Source organism: Dermacentor silvarum, chromosome 5 (assembly GCF_013339745.2).
Source record: "Dermacentor silvarum isolate Dsil-2018 chromosome 5, BIME_Dsil_1.4, whole genome shotgun sequence".
NCBI lineage: Eukaryota > Metazoa > Arthropoda > Arachnida > Ixodida > Ixodidae > Dermacentor > Dermacentor silvarum.
Genome location: NC_051158.1, coordinates 135752884 through 135774927, shown reverse-complemented (window position 1 = coordinate 135774927; position 22044 = coordinate 135752884). Strand labels below are relative to the sequence as shown.

General features: G+C 43.0%; 1 protein-coding gene, 1 long non-coding RNA gene and 1 other non-coding gene across 4 annotated transcripts in view; 1 reads left to right on the top strand and 2 right to left on the bottom strand.

Moving 5' to 3' along the window:
* Nucleotides 1-3714: 3714 nt before the first annotated feature.
* Trnav-aac (transfer RNA valine (anticodon AAC)) lies at nt 3715-3787 on the bottom strand. Its single transcript has one exon. It is a non-coding gene; the product is annotated as a tRNA-Val (tRNA).
* Nucleotides 3788-4322: 535 nt separating this feature from the next.
* LOC119453774 (mitochondrial thiamine pyrophosphate carrier) overlaps nt 4323-22044 on the top strand; it is a 44463-nt gene continuing 26741 nt past the window's right edge. Inside the window, exons 1-2 of one of the 2 annotated variants that reach the window (XM_037715831.2) lie at nt 4325-4578; nt 5070-5225. In XM_037715831.2, coding sequence (XP_037571759.1) covers nt 4453-4578; nt 5070-5225 — 282 coding nt within the window. In that variant the 5' untranslated portion in view covers nt 4325-4452. Of the gene's footprint in view, nt 4579-5069; nt 5226-22044 lie in introns of both variants that reach the window. The other variant, XM_037715832.2, reaches the window with a different exon arrangement.
* Nucleotides 11471-15977, bottom strand: LOC125946023 (uncharacterized). Its single transcript, XR_007467325.1, has 4 exons — nt 15816-15977; nt 14996-15088; nt 14045-14218; nt 11471-11743 (listed from the first exon to the last, which is right to left on the bottom strand). It is a non-coding gene; the product is annotated as an uncharacterized LOC125946023 (long non-coding RNA).

Genomic DNA, 22044 nt, shown 5'->3' with positions numbered 1-22044 from the left:
TTCAAAGTTAGTCAAAACATGCCTGCGAAGTTGAAATGCACAAGATTCGACCCTCTTAATCCGTGCACATAAGTTTGAGCCAATGTTGATCCTGGTCAGCGGAGGTGAGGCCTGGCGCCGTCGAGTTCGCGCACCCGCTACCGGCGGACCTGTACTGAAAAGTAAGCAAGTTAGGATGAAGGAAACTGCTTTTATAGTCCAGTTCTAGCTTTAGTGATTTGAAATAAACTACCCTTCGCTTCGATCGCCGCGTACACAATAAGCCGCAAGCGAGGACACAGCGCTGTGCCCAACGCCTGTGCCAACATCTGTACGTCACCGTTCCCGTAGGCTGCCGGTCGTATTCGCAACATAGATGGGTGGGTTTTTACGTGTTGGCATGCTGACACATTTCTTAATTCCTGAGATGTACTCTTTATCTCTGCGTCAAACCCGAAACAAGAGACGGTACATTCGGTACAGCAGCATAAACAGCCGCCTCGCTCAGTTATATACCAACGGTGTCAGCAATGGCATCCGCGTTTTTGCAGGAGAACAACACGGCCTTTAAATGAGCGCTTATGCGAGCACAGTTTGCTCTAATAATGTTTTATGACACGCGCAAACTAACTATCGCGAAGTTAAAAAAAAAGCCAGAATCAGTAATAAATTAACAGCCCAATATTTGTAACTGGATCACAGCCGCCAGCACGGCGGCTGTGATCCAGTTACAGATCCGGCGGCACGAGCCCCCCGTTTTCAGTACTTTTGGAGCAACCGTGGCGGCTCTTCTACTTAAGATATGAAGTTGTCGTATAAACCATAAAAAGCTTATTTCTTGTAGATTCCAACTGTATATAATATAAGGAAATTGATTAATGTGATTTAGAAATAAATGCTCAAGAACAAGCATGAGATACATGGTTTTTGCAAACTGTGTCTCAGTTGTGACCATATTTAGAAGAAACTACTGCACTTACTGCATTGCGGCTTGCTCTGTAGCTTTAGGACATATTTATCTAGTTCCTAGACTTAGCAAATTAATTTTTAATTTTTACTTTTTGGATAATTCGCTTTAGAAAATTGCCAAATATTGCAATCTTCTGTTGTAAACAGCCCGGCAACTACATGCTCAAGGAAGCTAAATTTTCGATAAAGTAGAGTTCAAGGAATTTCCATTTAGGACACAAAATTTGATTCATGTAACTTTATTCGTTTTTGTAATAATGCGGCCGAAAATAAGCAATATTTAGAATTCTGGTTTTATTTTTGCCCATTGTTGCGGGAAGGTAATAAAGCTGCGCTTTAAAACTAATGCGATAGGAGTTGAACAAACTACATCACCAGATTCGTAACACGATTTATCTGGATCAAGTAGAGTGATGTAGAGGCTTGTGAATACTTTGATTGGACATCTGCCGCGCTAAAGCGAAGCTCGAGGTTCGATGGGCCAAATTAGACAAGAAATCATTGTATACATCTGGGGGCTCTGCCAATAGGGATTTTAATATGTAGGTCACAAAGCTTGGTTTACTCACATGACGAGAGGATGCCCGTTGACAATGACGAATCTAAGAAGCTCAGTCTAAAGAAATTAACATTACTTGAGTAGCGATATTTTCACAGCAAACAGATGCACGGCCGGAGCGACAGTCCTAGCTCCAAAAGCACCGAAATTCAGAGACGAATCTGAGTAACTGTGCCACAAGAGCCATTGTAGAATGTGGAATTTTCTATTCTCTGTCAGAAGGTCTGCTGTCCTATGTCGGTCAATGTCAGTAGGTCTGCCGTGAAGACGCCCACAGCTGCCCTTTAACTGGGACTCATAATCCATCTGACACCACTGCTAAAGAAACGTTAAACAGGTGTCATGAAGACAAAAAAGCGAAACGAAGGCGGCCCATTTCATCCTTCATTTTACTCTTACGCACCCGCTAATCCTCCTTGACCCGTGGGAGTGATGAGCTATGTGGAAATCAGTTTTTACCCTAATGGAGGCAAGTTCCTTTCTCCAAACTTTGTCTCCAGGCAGAATATTTTGTTATTCAGTCACTGTCAATCAGTTAATTGTGTTCTGCTGTATTTCATTACAGGATTGTACTGGTTTAAAGATCTATTGACAAAATTGTTGCAGGGATGCATTCACAATTCACACACACACACACACACACACACACACACACACACACACACACACACACACGCACAAACATCAAGCAAGCGATCACTCGAGTCCCAGCTATGAAGAAAAATGCAAAATATTTACAGTTCATGGTCGTGTAAAACAGGAAATGACTTTGCCATCACAAACAAGGGTAGGGAGATGAGGGGGTTTGTTATGCCATACATATGAAGGAAGCCAACAATTATTGAAAGGAAGGAATAGAGAAGAAAGGTTCCCCAATTCATAACACTGTTATCACAGTTTTTCATGCCAGTTCGTTAAAATCACTTCACTAAACAAACAAAGAACATCAAAGTCTACAGTTATTATATGCAGTTTCAATATCGCTGTTAGTAGATGCAGATATCGGCTTCATGAATTTTTTTTTCTTTCATATGAGCTGTACAAAAGCCTCCCGTGGTCATCGTTGCAGCTTTCACATTTCAGCACAGGCATGACTGCGATTACACACACGCTGCGCTACAAACACTGCTCCATAGGTTTCAGGAGAGATTTTCGGTTTGATAGCATTCCACATATTTCTTCAGACCACAAAGAACTAATGATTTCTACTGTCGGGTAGTAGAGGCCACCCCTATCTTGGTGGGAAATCAACCCAACCATAGCAGAGTTTCTCTTTGCCTTCTTAACTAAAGCCACGCAGTTCTCAAACGCAATTTTTTCACTAACTACGCGAGATATACAAGACAGAAAAGCCAGGGAGCTTCTTGCGCTGGCTTGACATGCAAAAGGACACGCAGCAATACCGTGTGGCTGGGCTTCAACTGCGGTTATTAGGCCGAGCAATGAAGCGGCAAGACACACGATAAAAAGTAGCACGTCGGGCGCCGAGAAAAACTAAGACCTAGAACGTTAATCCTGACTCCGAATGGGCTGCCACCGAGACTGCGCGGGCACTAGCGGTGCCGGTAGGGCGCACGATAGTTAAAGCCCCTAATAAATATAGGGGCTTTAACGATAGTGTCAGAACACAGCGCCGCTGCGCGGCAGCGGCGCGCGTAAACAGGAGAGGGTTGAGCGGGGGCTTCGGCGCTGACGTGCCAGGCATCCTAGTAAAGGAGGCGTTGCTCGAGCGGTGCCCGCAGGAAGTACTTAGCACAACTACAGTGTAGCACAACCTAAGGATGTCCACATACTTGCAGCGTACTTAGAGTGGCCGCCATGACTAGACTACTTGAATAAGTTCAAATGGCCCATCAAAATCGTGGAATTTCGATAGTGAATAGAATGTGCCATCGGCCGACAGTGCCGACATCGGCCGACAGTGCCGACAGTGCCCGCGGAAGCTCCCAGGTTCGATCCCTGGCGGGCACAAGGTTTTTTTTTTTTTTTTTTTTTTTTTTTGTAAATTATCTTTCTGTTGCTATTTTTCTCAATTTCTCACAAAGAATGTTTGCAGTACTTGTTTTTTGTAAAATATCTTTGTGTTGCTACTTTTCTCAATTTTTCACAAAGAATGTGTGTAGTAGACAAAGACTTGTCTTTGCCTACTACAATGACAAAAAAAGAATGACATTAAAGAGACAAAAAAAAAAAAAAAAAAAAAAACCTGTGCCCGCCAGGGATCGAACCTGGGACCTTCCGCGTGTTAGGCGGATGTGATAACCACTACACCACGGGCACCGGACTGTCCGATGCTTGCACTGGCAAGTTGCCATTCATGCGCTCATCCCGCAATATCTGAAGTGTTTTCAGAATATTTATTACTGCTTATACAACGACTTCGCGCGATATTCCTTTGAGGCTTCTTTGTTTTTGTATGGCCAGGATGTACACAACACTCACTGCGTCCTTATCAGCCGAATCACTCCACGTTGCTTTAGATATTATAGCAATATGGTTCTAGGATTACCTGCGTAGGTCGCATAAGCAGTGCTTCTTGCAATCGCCAAGCGCAGTTTATTTCACTGGTTTCTCACCGGTTCCCAGTTCTGTTGTGGCTAGAATTCCACTGTAGATCTGTGACGCGTTTTTCTAGTTTCATTTCCGCTTTGCTGCTTTTTTTAAGGACGAAAAATAAATATATTCACTATAATAATCAACAATTTTTTTTTGTTTTAATATAGGAGTATCATAATGCTTGCACTTTATTTATTAGTTTTGCAGAACGGGCTTGGAGACGTCCACGCGTCGCCGCCAGGTGTTGGTCGCTATGGAAACGTCGCAAGTTGCCAAGCATGGCGGGCGGCGTGCAGTGCGGCTTGCGTGTTCGAAAGGTGCGTCGCCACCGGGCTGACCTTCCCGTTACTACAAGTGCACGAGAACGAGCGCATCGATGCTCGCTTTAGATGATCGGACACGCGGGCGGCAAGGACGACCTCGCCAACGTCGATCATATGATCGCCGGCGCGATCAGCGGGTTCGTCACGCGTTTCCTTTGCCAGCCGTTCGATGTCGTGAAGATCCGATTCCAGGTAAGCAGACGCTGGCAATTATTTCTTGCGCCGCGATCTTCCGACTCCGTTGCTACCGGGCGTAACAAAACATTAAGTGCTGCTTGCATCCTTCGCAGACTTGGCAACGATTACCAGGTGCGATCGCAAATTTGAATCTCAAGCTTTTTATGCTATCCGGAAGAGTAATGTTCAATCACGATTGAACGGAATTAAACTAAACGTCGCGTTTACTCGCGATTGTTCTTGCAGGGGTCTCGCGTGAGCGTAACCAAATACATCTCCGAACTTTTTCGAACTTTGTGCAGCATTACTTTCCGTAGCGTGCGATTGTTAACTCACGTCTCGCTTATTTGGGTCAACGCACCGGGTGACCGCCAGATAACGGCACGCCTGCAGATAAACCGCGGTACGTCAGAGTGACGCAGATCGATTCACACGCTTCGGTGCTCCTTAAGCAGTTCGCTGTAAGGCACTTAATTAGCGGAACGCGCGTTCTCTGTTGTCAACAGCTACAGCTGGACCCCATCAAGGCGTCCCACCCGACTGCCAAGTACACTGGAGTATGGCGCGGGACACTGCGTATTCTCCGCGAGGAAGGCGTCAACGCCTTCTGGAAAGGACATGTGCCCGCTCAGATGCTCTCCGTCGTCTACGGTGGCGTTCAGGTGAGCTGCGTCCGACAAGCATATATGTGTCGATGCGTGCCAACAAGCGGTTCGCGCAGCATTCGGAGCACGTGGGTTTCCCACAGCTGATGACCTTGCGGAACTGGCGTAGTAGTAGTAGTAGCAGGATGCTTTCGTGGTGTTCGCCTAAATTTTTTATGACCGTCAATTCGCCCGCCGCTTATAAATAGAAGCGAGAACGCCCTCGCACCTTGAGGTGCGCGTCTCGGCAAGGGCGTTCGAGCAATCGCCCAGCGCGGTGGTGTCAAAGGAAAACAAAAAAAAATCTTGCCGCTCTAGGACCCGAATACTTCACCCTACTCTAGGTGACCCGCTCCGTTTTTTGCCGTCAACTTTAACATCCGTTTATTGGTCTCGACGGCTGGCGCGACCGTACTGGAAGATGACGTTTCGCTTTGCCGGGTCTGAGGAGGTTGTTAATGATCGCAGACGCCGCATTTTCGTCCCGATTGCAGTTAAAAGCGCGGGCGACGACACCCGTCTGTGACTCCACTATTTTGAGCCCTCGAACGAAACGCTCCCTTTCTGATGCGCTGGGATATCCGGAAGCACGCATCGCGCGCTCACTCTCCAAGGTCGAGCCCTTGGCAACTTTTTGTTTGTTCGTTCTTCGGGTCGGTGTACGGGTTTGAGTTGCGAAACGCGCAGCTTTGCCAGACGGCGTTGGTAAAGCTTCGCAGTCAAGTGTAGAGCTTGCTGCACAACAGCAGGGACACTTCACTGTAAACTCAGCGCACGTTTTTCTCTTGTGTAATAGCTCGTCTGCATCACTGTCCAATTCCCGCGCAACAGAACCTGGTTTCTTATGCATCTGGCTGATCATAAATGAGAATATAATGCAGGTCATTCGGTTGCTTTATGAGCATTCGTTGTTTTCCATGCACTGATAGAAACTAATAGTGCATTCCACTGTATTGAATATTTATTTGTAATGGTTGGTGAAGCCATAAATATAAATGCATTTTGTTCTGGCATGAGTGGAATATGTTTTTTTTTTTTTTTTTTTGCCCGCAGTTACGAAAATATATGTCAAGACCAGAAGGAAATGCAATAGTTTTGCACACAAAAGATACCTTTCATTGCATTGTGCACATCCATCCATTTATTTCTAAGGAGCCGCACAGAATGAACCCAATGGGACAAAAGTGCTTGGCACAATGGTGGCCCAAGGTCCCTGGCCAACCTGGCCGCACTCGGCCCAAGGTCATTGGCCGAGTGCGGCCCACATTTGGGGATTGACATTGGCCTCGCGTTGGCCTACGTTTGGCTGCCAACAGAGGGCCGACCACATTGGCCGACATGGCCAAGATAGGGCCACAGCAGGAGCATCCTTGAGCCAATGAAAAATGTGAAACTTCGGTCGGCCAGTCAGTCATCATAGCCGGAGGGTGTATGCACTTACCATGGCAGCCGAGCTTCTTGTGGACGATATTGCAATGTAAATAATGCAAATATGCACATGCAGTGTCGATAGAAGCATATAGCTCCTACATTCAGTCGGGAGCAAAAGTCTGTGGAGCGCATATGTACGGCACGTGCACCAGCAATTATACATTTTTTACTAGTGCAGCCGTCCAACGCACGAAATTTGCTCAATACAATGCATTGGTTGAAAATACCCTACGGCATCCGTTGTCCACAGACTTTTACTCACGTCTGTGCATTAGGCACATAGCATATATGTGCCTAAACACAAAGGAACAGACTGCTTAAGGTGAACTTATTTATTGAACGAAATATTGTACATAGAAATAACAGTATAACATTCGCATACTGTTATGGTTGAAGTGCACTATAAAATAATACAAACTGAAATGCAACAATCTGTATAACTTGCACACCAATCAGGCCCTTATGTCATGCCCCACCTGTCGCCTCTGTGTTCGTCCTCCGTCCCGATCTTGCGCACCAATAAGCCAACGCTTTACAACATGGCTAACGTCTTGCATGGTTGCTTTTGGGTGGTTAGCGATGAGGCAGCCTGCAAATGAAACAATTGAAAAGGCGGAACCATCGTCAAGGTATTGCAGCCCTTCAAAAGCGCTAGAACAAATGCTGAAGATTGCCATACTGTGAAGGTGTTAGCAGCAAGTGAAAAACAACGAATAAAAAAGTCAATGTGCTTCCCAAAATTCCCATGAAATTAAAGTTTGACAAGATGATTTATGTGCATTTGTGTCATGCATAGCACATCAGCATTAGGGTATTATAGAAACAGGGGAACCAACTTTACAGGACCCAGCTGATCCACAGGGCCATATAAATGAACGCAAAAGTTCTACAGTGGTTTTAAGATCTTTTTCCTCTTGGGTACACTATTTGTAAACTTGTCTATTGAATTGAACTTGTGCTTAAAAAATGAAGGTTTCCCTCAGGGACTCTGCGTCCACTTTAACGAGGTTTGCTGTGTTTCAAACGAAATGTTAAATTCTATGAAGACATCAAATTCTTTATGCAGGCCATGACTTTATAAAAACTGTTCAAATTTCCGAAATTTGAAATTTATGAAGCGTCCAACTGCTACCCAAGAATGCATTTGGCATGCTTGGGGAGGTGGTTATTTGTGGCACTATATTGAACTATGTGTTGGATGGCGCTCCCCTTACCACTGTGCCTTACCCGTACATGGGAGCCAACCGGTACTTGAAGTGCCACTTTCTCAAGCACCAGTTCGAAACCTGTGCAGTCTCTGTGACTGCCTCTGAATGCAGACGCCGTAGCCAGAAGCGCAGTGTTCGCCTCTGGGGTGTACCAGGGGTGCAGCCTCTGAACGACTGCGTCTTAAAATGGTAGCTCTCACCAGGGGAGAATGTGGGCGCGCTCCCTTTACATTTAGTACCACAGGTAGCACTGCATGGAGGTACCATCGGTGTGCTTAAAAAATATGAAACAACGGACTTGCAACTGTGCCTCTGGGAATAAAAGCGATTGGTTATTCTGTAAAAGTGTGTTATTGAGAAATGTGAAACTAATAAAAGTAATGTATTACACACCGCTATGAATTATACCAATAATTTGTGAGTGAGACTTTTGGTGAAATTTCACAATGAGCTGTGAAGTCGTACGTTAAAAAGATCCACGCAAGATCCTCTGACAGATTTAGCTTACAGAACTGCAAAACTGTTTTTGGTGCAAAGTTAGGGCTTTCTAAAGTTTATGCTTCAATGTTTTAATATGAACTCATTTTCTGGAGTTTATGTGAAATCCATTAGGCCCTACATCAAGATTTTGCTTGCTATAATTGGTTGAATTCAGGTTTCTTAAATTTGTCAAGTTGCATTTATATTGGATCAGCAGAAGTCTAATGAGAGCTTTCTATACGTTTTTCATTTGTATTTGAATAGGTAAATTGCAGTTGGCCTGCTTTCTCTGAATGAATGTAGTACACACATATTTCCTAGTTAGGAACAGATTACATCATTGCCTCTGCTGCACACAAAACAAGCAAGCAGAAATGTGATTTTCCAGGAACCATCAATGAAACAAAGTGGCTCTGCTGATTTCTCTTTGGTTCACTAGTCGTCATGGCTTTGTTTTGTTACAGATCTGTATTCTCTAAATCAGGAATTATTTTCTTCCTTATTTACTTACTTACTGAAGTATGTTATAGAAGCAGCAACTTTCTGTTCTACTTGCTTCGCGCATGTTGAACACTGTGCTTTTAACATGTTCTTTGACAGTTAACTCAGGTACTGGTGGATTATCCACAGGGTGTAATAGTGAATGATACATCAAAGCTGACACTCACAGAACATAATTATGATGTTAAGCTGACTATAGCTGTCAAGGTGCATGTATAAAAGCCAAGAAAGAACAGTAAACAGACAGAAAGAGTACTAATCTTGAGCTGCTTCTGTCCATTTGTTCTTCTGTCTACATCTGTAAGTGGCTCACACCAGTGGTGCACTGACGGGGGAGATTCGGGGGTTGAAACCCCCCCTTGAGGCCAACTTAACCCCCCTTTTGTTTAACACCTTTTCTTTCCTTACGCATTTGAGTACTGCAACTAAGATTTAAAACGTGCAATCGTCTGCACACTCGCAAAAAGCGCATTTCATTGACAATTTCCCGTGAAGACATCGAAATTAGTGCTGTTTAGATCATATTGGCAAACTGTCCACCCCCCCCCCCCAGCCCCCCCACCCCTGGCAGAGATCCTGGGTGCGCTATTGGCTCACACTTTGACCCAAGGTTACACCTTAGCCTGCTAGATGCTGACACCCATATCAGTACAAATATATGCACTTGACATCAACTTAATTACTTACTGCATCTTGTAGCATATTAATGCCAGAATGTATAACAATGCTCAAGCCGTAGATGGCAGGTACTGGAATCAAGACACTGGCTAAAGTTTAATCTAGTAAATGTTTAGAATGACATGCCAGCTGTGGAGCAAAGAGTTAAATACAGAAATACGTTGAGAAACTAACCATTGGTATTTGTATGGTATTTGTATGGCATTGGTGTACCATTTTGTCCCATTGGTATGGGACAAAATGGTGTTTACCTATCTGCAGTGCAGGAATTTTTCTGAATAGACCACTTGTCTTTTCTCGTGACATTTTTTTTAAAAATCATGTGATTGTTAGCGCACATGTAAAGAATAACAACTCATGTTTGCTGGTTCTCTTTAGATGGTGATGGTTTCATACTACAATTGCTAGGTTACCAGCTACCTATAAGCTTCAAACGTTGCATAAAAAAGAAAAGAATTGACCATGTATCATGTTGTTGATGTTTGTTAGGGCAGAAAATGCCATCTTCTTCCCTGCAGAGCCTTTCCAGCTAAATTTTAGAGCTGCTTCTTTTGTGAGGAGGGCCCGAAGAAGTCTCCGTACTGCGTCGGGAATGTCCGTTCCGCCATATCTAGAGAAGTAGGTGACCTGTAATGTAACATAAGAGACATAATGGCCCCCTGATAGAGTAAAAATCTCATATCGTCATCCTTAGCATCATCATATAAAATATCTAGGTAAGTTTCGGTGAAAAAGATGTTCATCACCTCATCTTTGAGCCACCATGTGAGGCCCCTACCGAGAATGAAGATAAGCAGGTCAGCATGCAATGAACATGCAGTTGTGTTACTCTAGCAATTGTAAAAGATTTTTTTGCTTCCCAATGCTTTGTCCATGCACAAACGTTATATAGTAGCAAGGTGACGTTTATTGGTCTGCATGGTTCAGTGAAACACTTGGTACGCTTAGTTGCCCAGTTGATCCAGAAGCAATCAGTAATTGCAGGAAGCGCTCCTATCCATAGAAGAAATGAGCTACCGCTGAGATAGGCCGGTATCAGTGCCTGTCAGTAACTAATGGCTTGACAAACCAGGCAAGGAACAATATTGCGTGTTCTACTGACCAACACTGAGCATAAGAAAAGAACTTTTTGCTGTATTAGAGAAATAAGAAAGCATCACTTAGCATCAATATTCTCCTTAAGTCGCTAAAAAGCAGATGTGACTGTGTAGCTACATTTTATAAGAAAGCTGTCACTATGTCAGACCAGTGCACACCTAGACTCTAGCATGCCTTAGACTGAAAGCTGCACATACACAGTATTAAAAGCACATATGAAGCTCGAAAAGAAAGTTGGTGTTCTACTTGTTCATCTCAGCATGGCAACACAATAAAGGCTAAACAAACGAAGTCCATCTTACTAGTTTTCCAGAGTTGCCTTCTGTCGAAAGGTACTCTTCCAATGCATATACTGCATCAGCATTTGGTGCAGGTAATATCGGGCAATCCTCTGGAATCTTCAGTGTTGGTGTTGCTTTCGAAGAGGTAATTATTGCTCTGATGCTTCGAAGTTCGGCCAAAATGGCCATTTGGTTTTCAAACGCTTTTCTTTCAAACGCTAAAAAAAAAGAATTTCAACATTTAGCATCTCAGGAATACTATACTGGATGGAAACTGCAGAATGTAGTAACTACAATCTCCACCCACAAAATCACAATGCATCTGTTCTAGCTATGTGCCTCCGCATTTCAAAACATTAGCTGTGAGGCTCCGATATTTCTAGAAATTTTCCTCCACCGTGACATCATGCAGGCATAAAAACACAGTTGGCTGGCTCATTTGCAAAAAGTGTCCCTGAGTTAAACAGCATTCCATTTGCTACCAATTTCTTAGGTAGTAATTGACTGTATGCAAAATCATCTGCTTTGCATGAAGATAACTCAAGGAGCGTGAACAAGTCATGTATTACTGCAATATGAATATACCTTTTTTGACACAACTGTTCGTGGAAAACAACAAAGTGTACTTCTAATCAGACTGCTGCTAACAATCAGATCATTTCATTACAACCGGATTATGTATGATAAATGCAAAGAAATACTAGCTAAACTTATTGTTACTTACTAAGGCCCTTCCACATTGAATTTAGGCTGCAAAGCATTATATAAAAGAGCACAGTGCGCAATCTTCTCTTACCAGCAAACCGCTCACCCAGCCTTTCAATTTGTCGACTAACGTTTGCTGTCGAAGGCACTGGTTCTGGAAAGTAAAAATACGGAAAAGGAGAGCTTTTCAATTTTAGAGCCAGATGGGGTACTTTTCACAATGAGTGCACCTGATATATTAAGTGCACATCACTGAAAAGGACACCTTCATGTCCTTAATTCATGCACATTTAAAACTGCGCCCTGTTCAGCAGCCAATGTCATTGAGCATGAACAATGAGTTGCCATGACAAGTGTTGGATTTGTAGGTTTGGTGACTATTCAAAACCTTTGAATAATAAGTTATATAGTGTTCTATTCTATTCGATCATTGAATAAAATACTCACTATATGCAAATTTGAATATTCTTTGCATACCTGATTTCGTCAACTTTGCATGGTTAAGCATAAAACTGAAGTGTTAATGCAATAACGTTTGCCACATGCAACAGCTGCGGTAGACATAAAACAGACATGGGTGCACTGCCATGTCCATGTCTGTTGTGTACTATGTATGAGTGAACTCTGTATGGAAATGATAGCACTTTAGCCAGAAAAGCCTACCTGTCAGGGCAACGGAGCTTGCTATACTACGTAACTTAAATTTTAGTTGACGAAGTGAAGTACTCAAAAACTATTCAAATTGGCAAATAGTGGCTCTTTCATCTGATGGTTATTGTGCGGTGCTACTTATGGATGCTGCATCTGTTTGATAACCTTGGATTAAATCAGAATACAATTTGCTGCAACATTATTTGATTATTAGTGACACTATCTGTCGCAACTATTCCAACTGTTGAAATCGCCTTCTTTTGTTGCTCTGTTAGACAATGTGCATTTTCCATTTAGCCTCAACAGTGCACACAGCTTAATGGCCCACAATACTACTTTTGTAAACTTCACCTAATGATCCACGACCACATATAAGAGTGAAGAGCTCGCAGTGTAAGCTATCTTTTCATTTTTCACTAGTAATGCTCTAATTCCGCTTTTAATAAGCAATGCTTAATAATACCCAATATATTGTGAGAAAAATGCTAATCCGAACGCTTGGACCTGAATGTTATTTTATGCTAATGGTAATAAACATTGTTAATCCCCCCCCCCCATTCAAAGAAATTCCAGAAATATTCAATATTCGCTTCAAATCAATTTACTTATGCTGCTGTATAGCTATGACAACGTGATTATTAATTAGCAAACTTTCAAAATTGTTTGTCTGATTATTGCCTCTAGGAGGCATGTCGTAGTGACAAATCAGAAGTGAAGTCGAAAGCACGAATTTTTGCTTGAAATTTTACGAGATCAGTTTCAATACATATATATGAAACTATACTGCAAGAACATAGCACTGGTCCAGTTAGTACGTTTCTTCACAGTGAAAAAGAGCATCATACAATATACTTAACCTGGAACAATGCATTTCAAAGCACAATGCAAGCCTACATTTCTCAGAATTGGTGCTGGACACACAAGTATAAGCAAAACGTTATTCTTGAAGTAGCACTGGCTGAATTAAGCGTACAACTATATACTAATGCAAGGCATTAATTAAATGTCATTTATTAATCCGTAGTGTCAATCTATTGAGGGATTATAACAGGAAGGGCATCATCAGAAAATTATAGCTTACTTCTATGAGTTAAAGTACTATGCTACAATAATAATCCAAAACGTAACAGGAGTGTTAACAGGAACTGTACACACGTAATATCACAACTGTAGAAAACAATACCAGTACAGCATAAACACAACATACATGTACTAATAAAATGAAAACTAGAAAATTGGACTAGTAAACATAATTTAAAATCTCGCTATAGATGAGTGCTGCTTGTTCATAGCTGATGTTGCAAAGGTTCTAGTGTGGAACTTCCAGTATTGGTGTTAGTGGAAAGAATGATAACTTGAGACAGTCAGTGTGTAACTAGTAATTATGTAACGTTTGTAAGCATTTATGATGTGGTAGTCTTGTTTCTGAATTTGGGACGTATTGCAATGTGTTTGTGGGTAGGTGATTGAAAAGGAACTCGTACAGAATATTTATATGGGTAATTTTAGCTCTGTAATGAAGGCTGATAATTACACCTTGGGGTTGTAATTCAGTAGTGAACCTGTCATTGCATGATAATTTACATATACACCAATTAAAAATGCTCATATGTGAAATTTCGCTAATGAATTGACTGATCGGCAATTTTGTACGAACTCTAATGTCTACTTCAGCTGTAAAGCCTTCTAAAAAAATTATATTTAACCCCTCATTTTCATTCATCTGAGACAGATGCTACTGAAATGCACAGAACAGGATGCTTCACACGTAGACTATTTGTGCTACTTGAGGGAGAAGTCATACCAAAGTGATGTGAATTACTGTTTTCCACATGGCTCTGCCTTGCATCGCACAATGGCCTGTTTACTCTGGCGTTCAGTCTTGCTGGGTGCTCTTCTCTGCTTGGCACAATAGACCTGTGGTGCATGTCATTGAAGCCCAAATGTGAAGCTGGTCGCATTGCTTGCCTCTGTATGCCTGCAAAAGAGGAAAAAAAACACGTATAAAATGAATTACGACATTTCACCGCTTAAGCATTACTTGACTACTTTAGGCACTTTGAATCTGCCTGTCTGTGTAGTGTGTGCGTCCGTCAGTCCGTCTCTCTGTCTAGCCTCCGGAGTCGTTGTGGTTGTTTCATTAACTCAATCAACTCCAACTCGATTTAAACACGATATGCATGACTTGCATGACTTGCGATATGTGACATTCAAGGCATGCATGACATGCCTTGAATGTCACAATATTCATGACTCCCATGTCATGATATTGATGACATTAATGACATAACTATAATGATTTAATCTCTTATGCCATCGTGGTCATTTAAAGGGATAATATCGGGCTATGTATGACATGCATGCATGAGAATGACATCCCATGAGTGACATTGATGTAATAAATACATGTCACAACATGTATGCCGTGACATGTACGTTTGGACATGACATATTTATGCCACGTCAGACCCCATTGTGTACAACATTGATGTCGTCTTCTGTTGTCGCACGCAGGCTCGCATAAACACATACAATTGCTTACTCTACACGAACACATTCGCCCATGTATTAACTGTGAAGTGCACTGCTGAATACTGAATAGACAGCCGAGCGCAAATGCTTCGCATGATGTTGATTCACACAGTATGTGGGATCTGCACGATTTTATCCCTGCAACATAGCCCTTTCAACATTTGCCAACAAGCATCTCCAGCATACCAGAGTTCACTGAAAAGCCCACTTTGTGTGAAATTACCTGGTGTGTAGTTGTACTGGGTTGTTGTCCGAGAAAGTGTGCTTTGGGTCTCCACATGTCCATCGTTTTCAAATTGAACTGATCCCGTAGCATCTGCATAATGTATATAAATAAACTGCAGCCCTTCTTGTGTAAATACCGTAATGAAGTCATCTAAAAAATGAGATGTCTGTAACTGTTTGCAATGCTTTTCTAAAATTTGAAAAACAAACTTTACAGACAAAAGAAATATTTGATGTACGAATTTTTGGATGCCGTAATGAATAAATACATATGAATGACAAAATCAACAACATCTACAATCGGGCAAGCTCGCAGAAATTCATTTTGCAATAACTATCACAAAAGCATGAAGACAAGCTCAAAGTCTGCAGTGCCTTCGATCTAGCAATTTGTGTTTTCCTCTGTAACATGTTAACGCGTATGTCTTCATTACTCCATGCACAGTGTTTCAGCAGCTGCTAAACACCAGTTAATTTCTCTGCGCTACCCTTTCCTTCCAACGAGATAGCTAACAAAGTGAATGAACATTTACAATAACAAGTTTTTGATAAAAATGCTATTATGCATTATGTGTCGACTCGACTTTGGCACATCGTCGCCACTTCAAGGTGCTTTGTACATCACCACTGCAATCCAATCCCACACTTGAGCAAATTGGAAATGTTTAAAGTACAATGTGATGACTAATGTGGTAACACAACTCATATGTTTATACCGAAGTGATATAATGTTCACTTTAATTTAATTTTAGGGGATAAATTATTGCAATTCGTGCAAGCTGGACAATGAAGAAATAAAGGTAAAAAAATAAACCTACCTTGCGTGAAGGAGCTCTGGACACTACTCGAATCTTCGCTATCACTTTCTAAAATAACTTTTCTTTTCCTCTTGCGGCGTGCTTTCTTTGCAGCCTCTGAATCTTCTGTGTCCAGGTTTGATTGCACCAAGGCATAGGGCAGGAATTCTTTGGCTCGCTTGTATGTGCCTGTTTTGTAATAGTTACCCAGTTAGGTACCATTCTTTTTCTATACTGGCATGTTAAATCAAATGTAATGCTTATTGCGGCAATGTTATGCTAACGTGGCATGTTATGGCAATAGAAAGTGACCTTCACCATTAGCTTAAACTTCAAAAAGATGTAGGATTTGAATACCTTTTTAAATTACACCCTCGCTATCAAGTGGAGTGACAAATGAAATTCTCGAGAAGGGGAACTGAATAGCCGAATTTTTTTGTTAGTCGCAACAGCATAAGCTCAATAGATACTAAAGCCAAGGAAAGCATAGGGGAAATGATTTGTTTGTTTTTTATTGAAGTGCAGCAATATTAAGTTTAGGAGAAATGAAAGTGCTTGAAAAAACAACTTATCACTGGCCTCAAGTTGTTCTTTTTTTGTCCACTTTCATTTTCCTTTACCTTATTATTTCTACACTCTGATGAAGAAGACAGATTAGTTTCACTACGCTTTCCTTGGTTTTATTATCTGTTGGCTTCATATGGTTGTGGCTAACACAATTCTGAAGAGTCCAAGTTCTTCCATAGCTGACTTGCTTTTACCTTCACGGCGAGTGCTTTCATAAAGCCATGTAAGATCGCTGACAATTGTTTCCACTGTACCTCTTCAAATTAATAGAGCATACAAAAGGTGCCATATATAGGAAAAGAAGGCATAAAGTCTCTGTGAGAAATTAAAGCGCATCACACAACTGCAGTGAATTCATTCGGGGTTAATGTAGCAGATATGTAACACTATATGAAAGTGCAATTATCTGCTGGTTGGCTCAGGGTGATAACAGAAAGATAAAATGCTGATAAGGCAAGGTCAGATAAAGAACAGTAATGTTGCCCATTCACATTCTCCTTTTGTTGTTCTGGCAAACCTTTTAACAAACAATACAGTGGAAGAGTGCTGACTTGGACAAGTTGGTATGTTTGCACGGGGAGTATCCCAGAGATGAGACAAATGAAAGGCATAGAAAAAGCAGTGACACAAACCACACAATAAAGCAATTTAAGTGTTAAAACGAGTCACAATTTACAAAAAAATAATTTCAGGACGTGTTAACGAGACAGACCGATAAATGTTGCAACTAAAAGAGACTTGTATCTGTCTCATCACCATGTAATTTCTTTTTTTCTTGTACTGACCAGCCCATGTCACCACTCTTTACAGCTCGTTTCTTTCAAACTGGGTGTTCCTTTACGACTCCCTTTGCATCATTCTGCTCAGACTTGCGCCAGCACGTCATCTGTCCTTACAGGGCCCCTCATCAGGTCTGGCCATTTCAAACTGACAAGCACAGTGCATACAACTTGCTATGTGGCCTAGTGAGGGCATGCCATATAACAAATTTTGTTTATGCACTGGAAGGTGTTGCATGGCATTTAGGGAGCGGTCTACTGCAAGAATTTTTCAAATTGGTTCATTAATAGGCAACACATATATTTCAGTGTCGTGAACCCGACTTCAGGATGCAAGCATCACCACCGACATAGCCCCTTCAGTCACAGTGTACGCATTTGTGTACGCGACTTATTTTCGCCATTTCTGTGCAGTTGTGGCAAGGAATAGACCGCAAAAACTAATATTAGGGTAAATGAAATGTTCTACTAACCTCAGGTACCTTTATCTTACTTCGGAGAAATCTATCGCTACCGAAGATCCCTTTGGGGAAGGCACTACAGTGTTTGATGGGAGGTGTGACGTGGGACGTTTTTGTAGCAGTCACGAAATAATTTCTTTATTCTTTCTAGTAAAGCTTGCAACCAAATACCTTGTGCAGGTATTTCACACTGGTCATTCACGTATTTTTATGAAGAAATGTATCATTGCAGAGTGCACAATTATTAAACTTAATCACTCTATAATCGTGGTGATCCATCATAAAATGCAGAAAGATTCACTCTACCACCATGACTTGCTCTTAATGGATTATGTAGCGCCGTGCATAAAATTATGTAAATTTTAATAATTTATCGACAGTCGATCATAATTCGTGACTTAAGGGGATAGACAACTCTCCATGGATGTGTCCCTGTCTAGTCTCCGCAAGCGAAATTCCTTCCGTTCGGTCAACCATACCAGAGCTGGAAGATCGCGCATATGTCACGGGCTGCACCTTTTTTCTTTTAAATGTGAAGCATTTCTTGCCGGCAGCTCTGTCGTACCGCGTGCCACACCCCCACAGCGCATCCTCTCCCCCCTCTATCTCCTCTCCTACGCTCCCCCCCTTTCTCTCCTCTAGAGATCCGGAGCAGCGCGCACGACAGGTGGTGCGACAGCTGAATACTCCGCTGGGGGCGCCACGGTAGTTCCGCGTTATGAAAATGACGGAGCGCGCGTGCCTCATTCTCTCTCCTGTGCAGTGCCGCGATGAGCACTCGGGCCGCTGCCGTGAAACCATCTCCCGCTCATGCTAACCATCTCCCCGCTGCTTCGCATCCACACATGGTTCCCTTTAGCGGAAGATAGAGTAATTTTTTTTTTCCCCTCGCTTTCTTGCTGCGCGCTGAACTCCCGCTGACGGTGTCGCGCGAGCTGTTGCGTTTGTCTCGTTTCGCGGAGCGCACGATTTTGCGCGCTGTGCTCGGGAACGCCGACTGGCGGTCAATGCTACACGAACACTGCGGCAGATGCAAGCGGATCACAGAGCATGATCGCGCGCTGGAACACGGTAGAAAATTGGATAGTTTTGCTCTCTCTCACGCGGACGAAACGGAAGTACATCTCTCTTGCTACGTTACGAAGTATAACGAAGACATGCAAACATTCGGTTTGCAGTTTTTAATGTTTCTCTAAACTTTAATTCGTCTATTGAATCAACAGATGAAACGATAACTGCTGTTGCCTTGAATAAGTCGCAAAGTCACGTGCCGCTGTGAGTGACCTGTGTCACAGCGCGGTGAACTACGTAGGCGCACCGCAGAACGCGCACTTGGATCTGGTTGTTAGCGTGGCGACCGCGAGGAGAAAGGCGCAGACTGTTTGGTTTGAAATTTTTGCTCTTTTCACTGTTCGTAGCGGTGCAATACTTTGCAGGCGCGATCGTTAGCGCGCACTGTATGAACTGTACGTTCTTGTCAGTTTGAAATGGCCAGACCTGCTGATGAGGCGCCCATTAACTCTGTGCTGTTTTTCCCTCCAGTAACAACATCTTGCATGACAGCAGTACAAGATGCTTACTTTTAGTGGCAAGAATTCTGAACTTGTATTGCAGCCAGCTCTCCTCCACTTCAGACATCCCGATAATCATGCGGTCAACTTCACTCTTCTTGGTCGTGGGAGGCCAGAAGCATGTCGCGTTTTCCTTTGTTCCTTGTACCCAGCTTGTGGGAACCACATAAGTGCTGCCCTCGTCCACAAATTCGACTATGTGAAACCTGGAACAGTATACGTGTCACACTGTCAATTCAGGCAAATCACTTCATTGGCGCTTGGTAGTGTTGCACTAGAATACATAAGTTTCGTCCTGATTTAAGTATAGCCACTCAGGACACTGGCCAGTCTTCTGGATCTGGGCCGCTATCTTGTACGCGTTCGAAAAGTCGGCGTCCGGTTTCGCCTCACACGATTCCCCTAGATTTGCCTAGGCTGCCATATCGGTGTGCCACCCCTCTGAGCCACCCCCAGAAGCACCGGCAATAGTCGCCAACGCCGCGCGCGTTCGGTGCGAGCGCGGGCAGACCGCCGACGGCGTCGACAATTGTTCTGCGCGTTGCTGGTGCTGCTGCATGTCCAAGTTTATACAGCTGATAAAACTACTATCCTTACTCCGTATAGCTCCCTATAAATTTACTATCGCAATTGATGATTCGCCTTTCGGATGAAAGTGCGACATTTGTTATGCCTGTGCATAATAGAGTTGTGACGAGATTACAGTGTTAAATACAGTAATACACTTTTGGCATATCTCAGCACACATCGTCACAAGCAAACTTCATAAGCCTGCACAGTTGCGTTCTCATAATTATTCCAGCATGAAAGTAAACAATCTGTGACTTCACATTTTGAATCACTCGACCATAATGTCGATGCTAATTGATTTGGAAGCACATGTCAGCCTCACATTCGCGACCACGTGAATTGACCATGGTGGTGCGATCAAGAGCCACGGTGGCCGTGTTCTGTGAAAAGTGTGAAGGCGGCAGCAGATGTACCGGCTGAGGCGAATTAGAAACTGTTCAGCTTTCTTTTTCTAATTAGTTTATGGCCGATCCAGCATTGCCCGTTGATCTCCCATTACAAAGGTATGTGGCCACAGGCATCATAATTCTCACCTTGCTTCCGCCTAAAAGAAAGACACCTTCGTTTGCGAAATATACTATCTATATTGTACCGTCGCCAAAATAAAAAAAAATGTCTGACATTGAATTGCGAATAACAGGACCGGAAACTCACCAAGGCACTTCCACAAACAGTTCAATGGTGTGTGGCTGCGGCAGGCGAGCGACTGCTGACACAGAGTCACAGAAGATGACACAACAGCAAGTAGCAGTCGAACAGGTCACTGTTATATCAGAGAACGTCGACGGACCGACAAGCCTTTTCTAGACGTTAACGAGAGCAGTTTCAAGCACAGGTGCTGCAAGGACGGCTTTCACTACAACTCGGGCAGTGTGAGGGATGGCAGCCAGATGATCAGCAATAATGCAGTCATGTATTTTTCAGGTTGTAGAATGTCGCCAAAGCGTGAGTCAACAATGTACATGCCGTGCGGCCCATGGATCCAGCTACCACAACAGTTGAATGGTGGAAGTTCCTGCACCACTAGAAGAGACAGCACCAGCACATGGAGGGATGCCTGGCACAGTGGCGACAGAGCGAGTTGGGTCAGCTGAACGGCTACTGTACGGCCCATAAGGATAGTTCGAGACCTGACCCTTCTTGATCCATTGTGCAAGGTTCACGTAACACAGATTCACTTAAAAAGTTAATGTTGCTTGACGGTTCCAGTAAAACAAGCTAAGCCCTCTCAAAGAAGATGAAACAGAGGGAAGAATACATGCTTTCGCTTGTATGGCAGAAGCTGGCCCTTGCAAATAATGTCGCCAAACAGAAATGTGCTAAGGCAGTCACCCCGAGTTGACACTACAAATACAGACAACAATGATGATCTGCAGGGATGCGTGTAAAAATCTCCTTCAATTTTGCACAGCTTGGCAATGATAAGTACGCTAGATTCAGACACAAGAAAATTTGAAACCAGAACAATTCTGCTTCCAGTGAGCAATAGACAATTGTCCGGCATGCTTGTGCTGATGATGGTGTTTCTCCAGGCTGCTTTACGGTACTGATTCCAGCCAAAATATGAAAGGATAGGACCACTTGAGTGGCTGGATGAAGCTAGGACACCAGACTGAGCAAGTTCAGCATTTGAGCCGATGTCACTTATTACAGACTGTTGCTGTTCAATGATTCGGTTGCAGAGCTGTTGCAAAGGCTTGTTCCCCGACCTTACAAGGAACTTCAGGTCCTTCAAGTAATTCTCAAATGGGAAACAACTGAATGAGTCAAGACACCCAAACCGGCGGGCATCATTACACAAGTGAACAAGGCTGTGGACATTATACACTAGAGACTCCTTTCCATAGATGGACCTGCATTGCAAAACAAACTTGCAAAGCAACTGATCAGCAAGGTCAAGAAAATTATTCATTGATGGAGAGCAAAGAATAGCTATTGCAATATGCAGAGCAGGAAGTGTTCGTACACATGCTTTAGCAAAACCTTCCTCAAGGCTACAGGACCAGAGTACAGGAGAAAATGCCTTAATTCAGTGGCTTTCCACATCTCAAAAGTTTCGAGGGGTCGCATCTTTCGAGCAAAATCCCTGGGTATGTGCCTTTTGAACATGTGCAGATATGCGGATGCTTGCACAACTAAGCCATACGTAATCCGCACAGACAACGGCCCTTTCAACCAGTATGAAATTAACTTCCTGACGACTCCCAGGCAAACTAAATGCATATAGTCGAGAGGAAAAGCTGAGACCATAGGAATGCCAACATTGACAAATGGAGACACACCTTTGTGGTGCTCTTTCTGA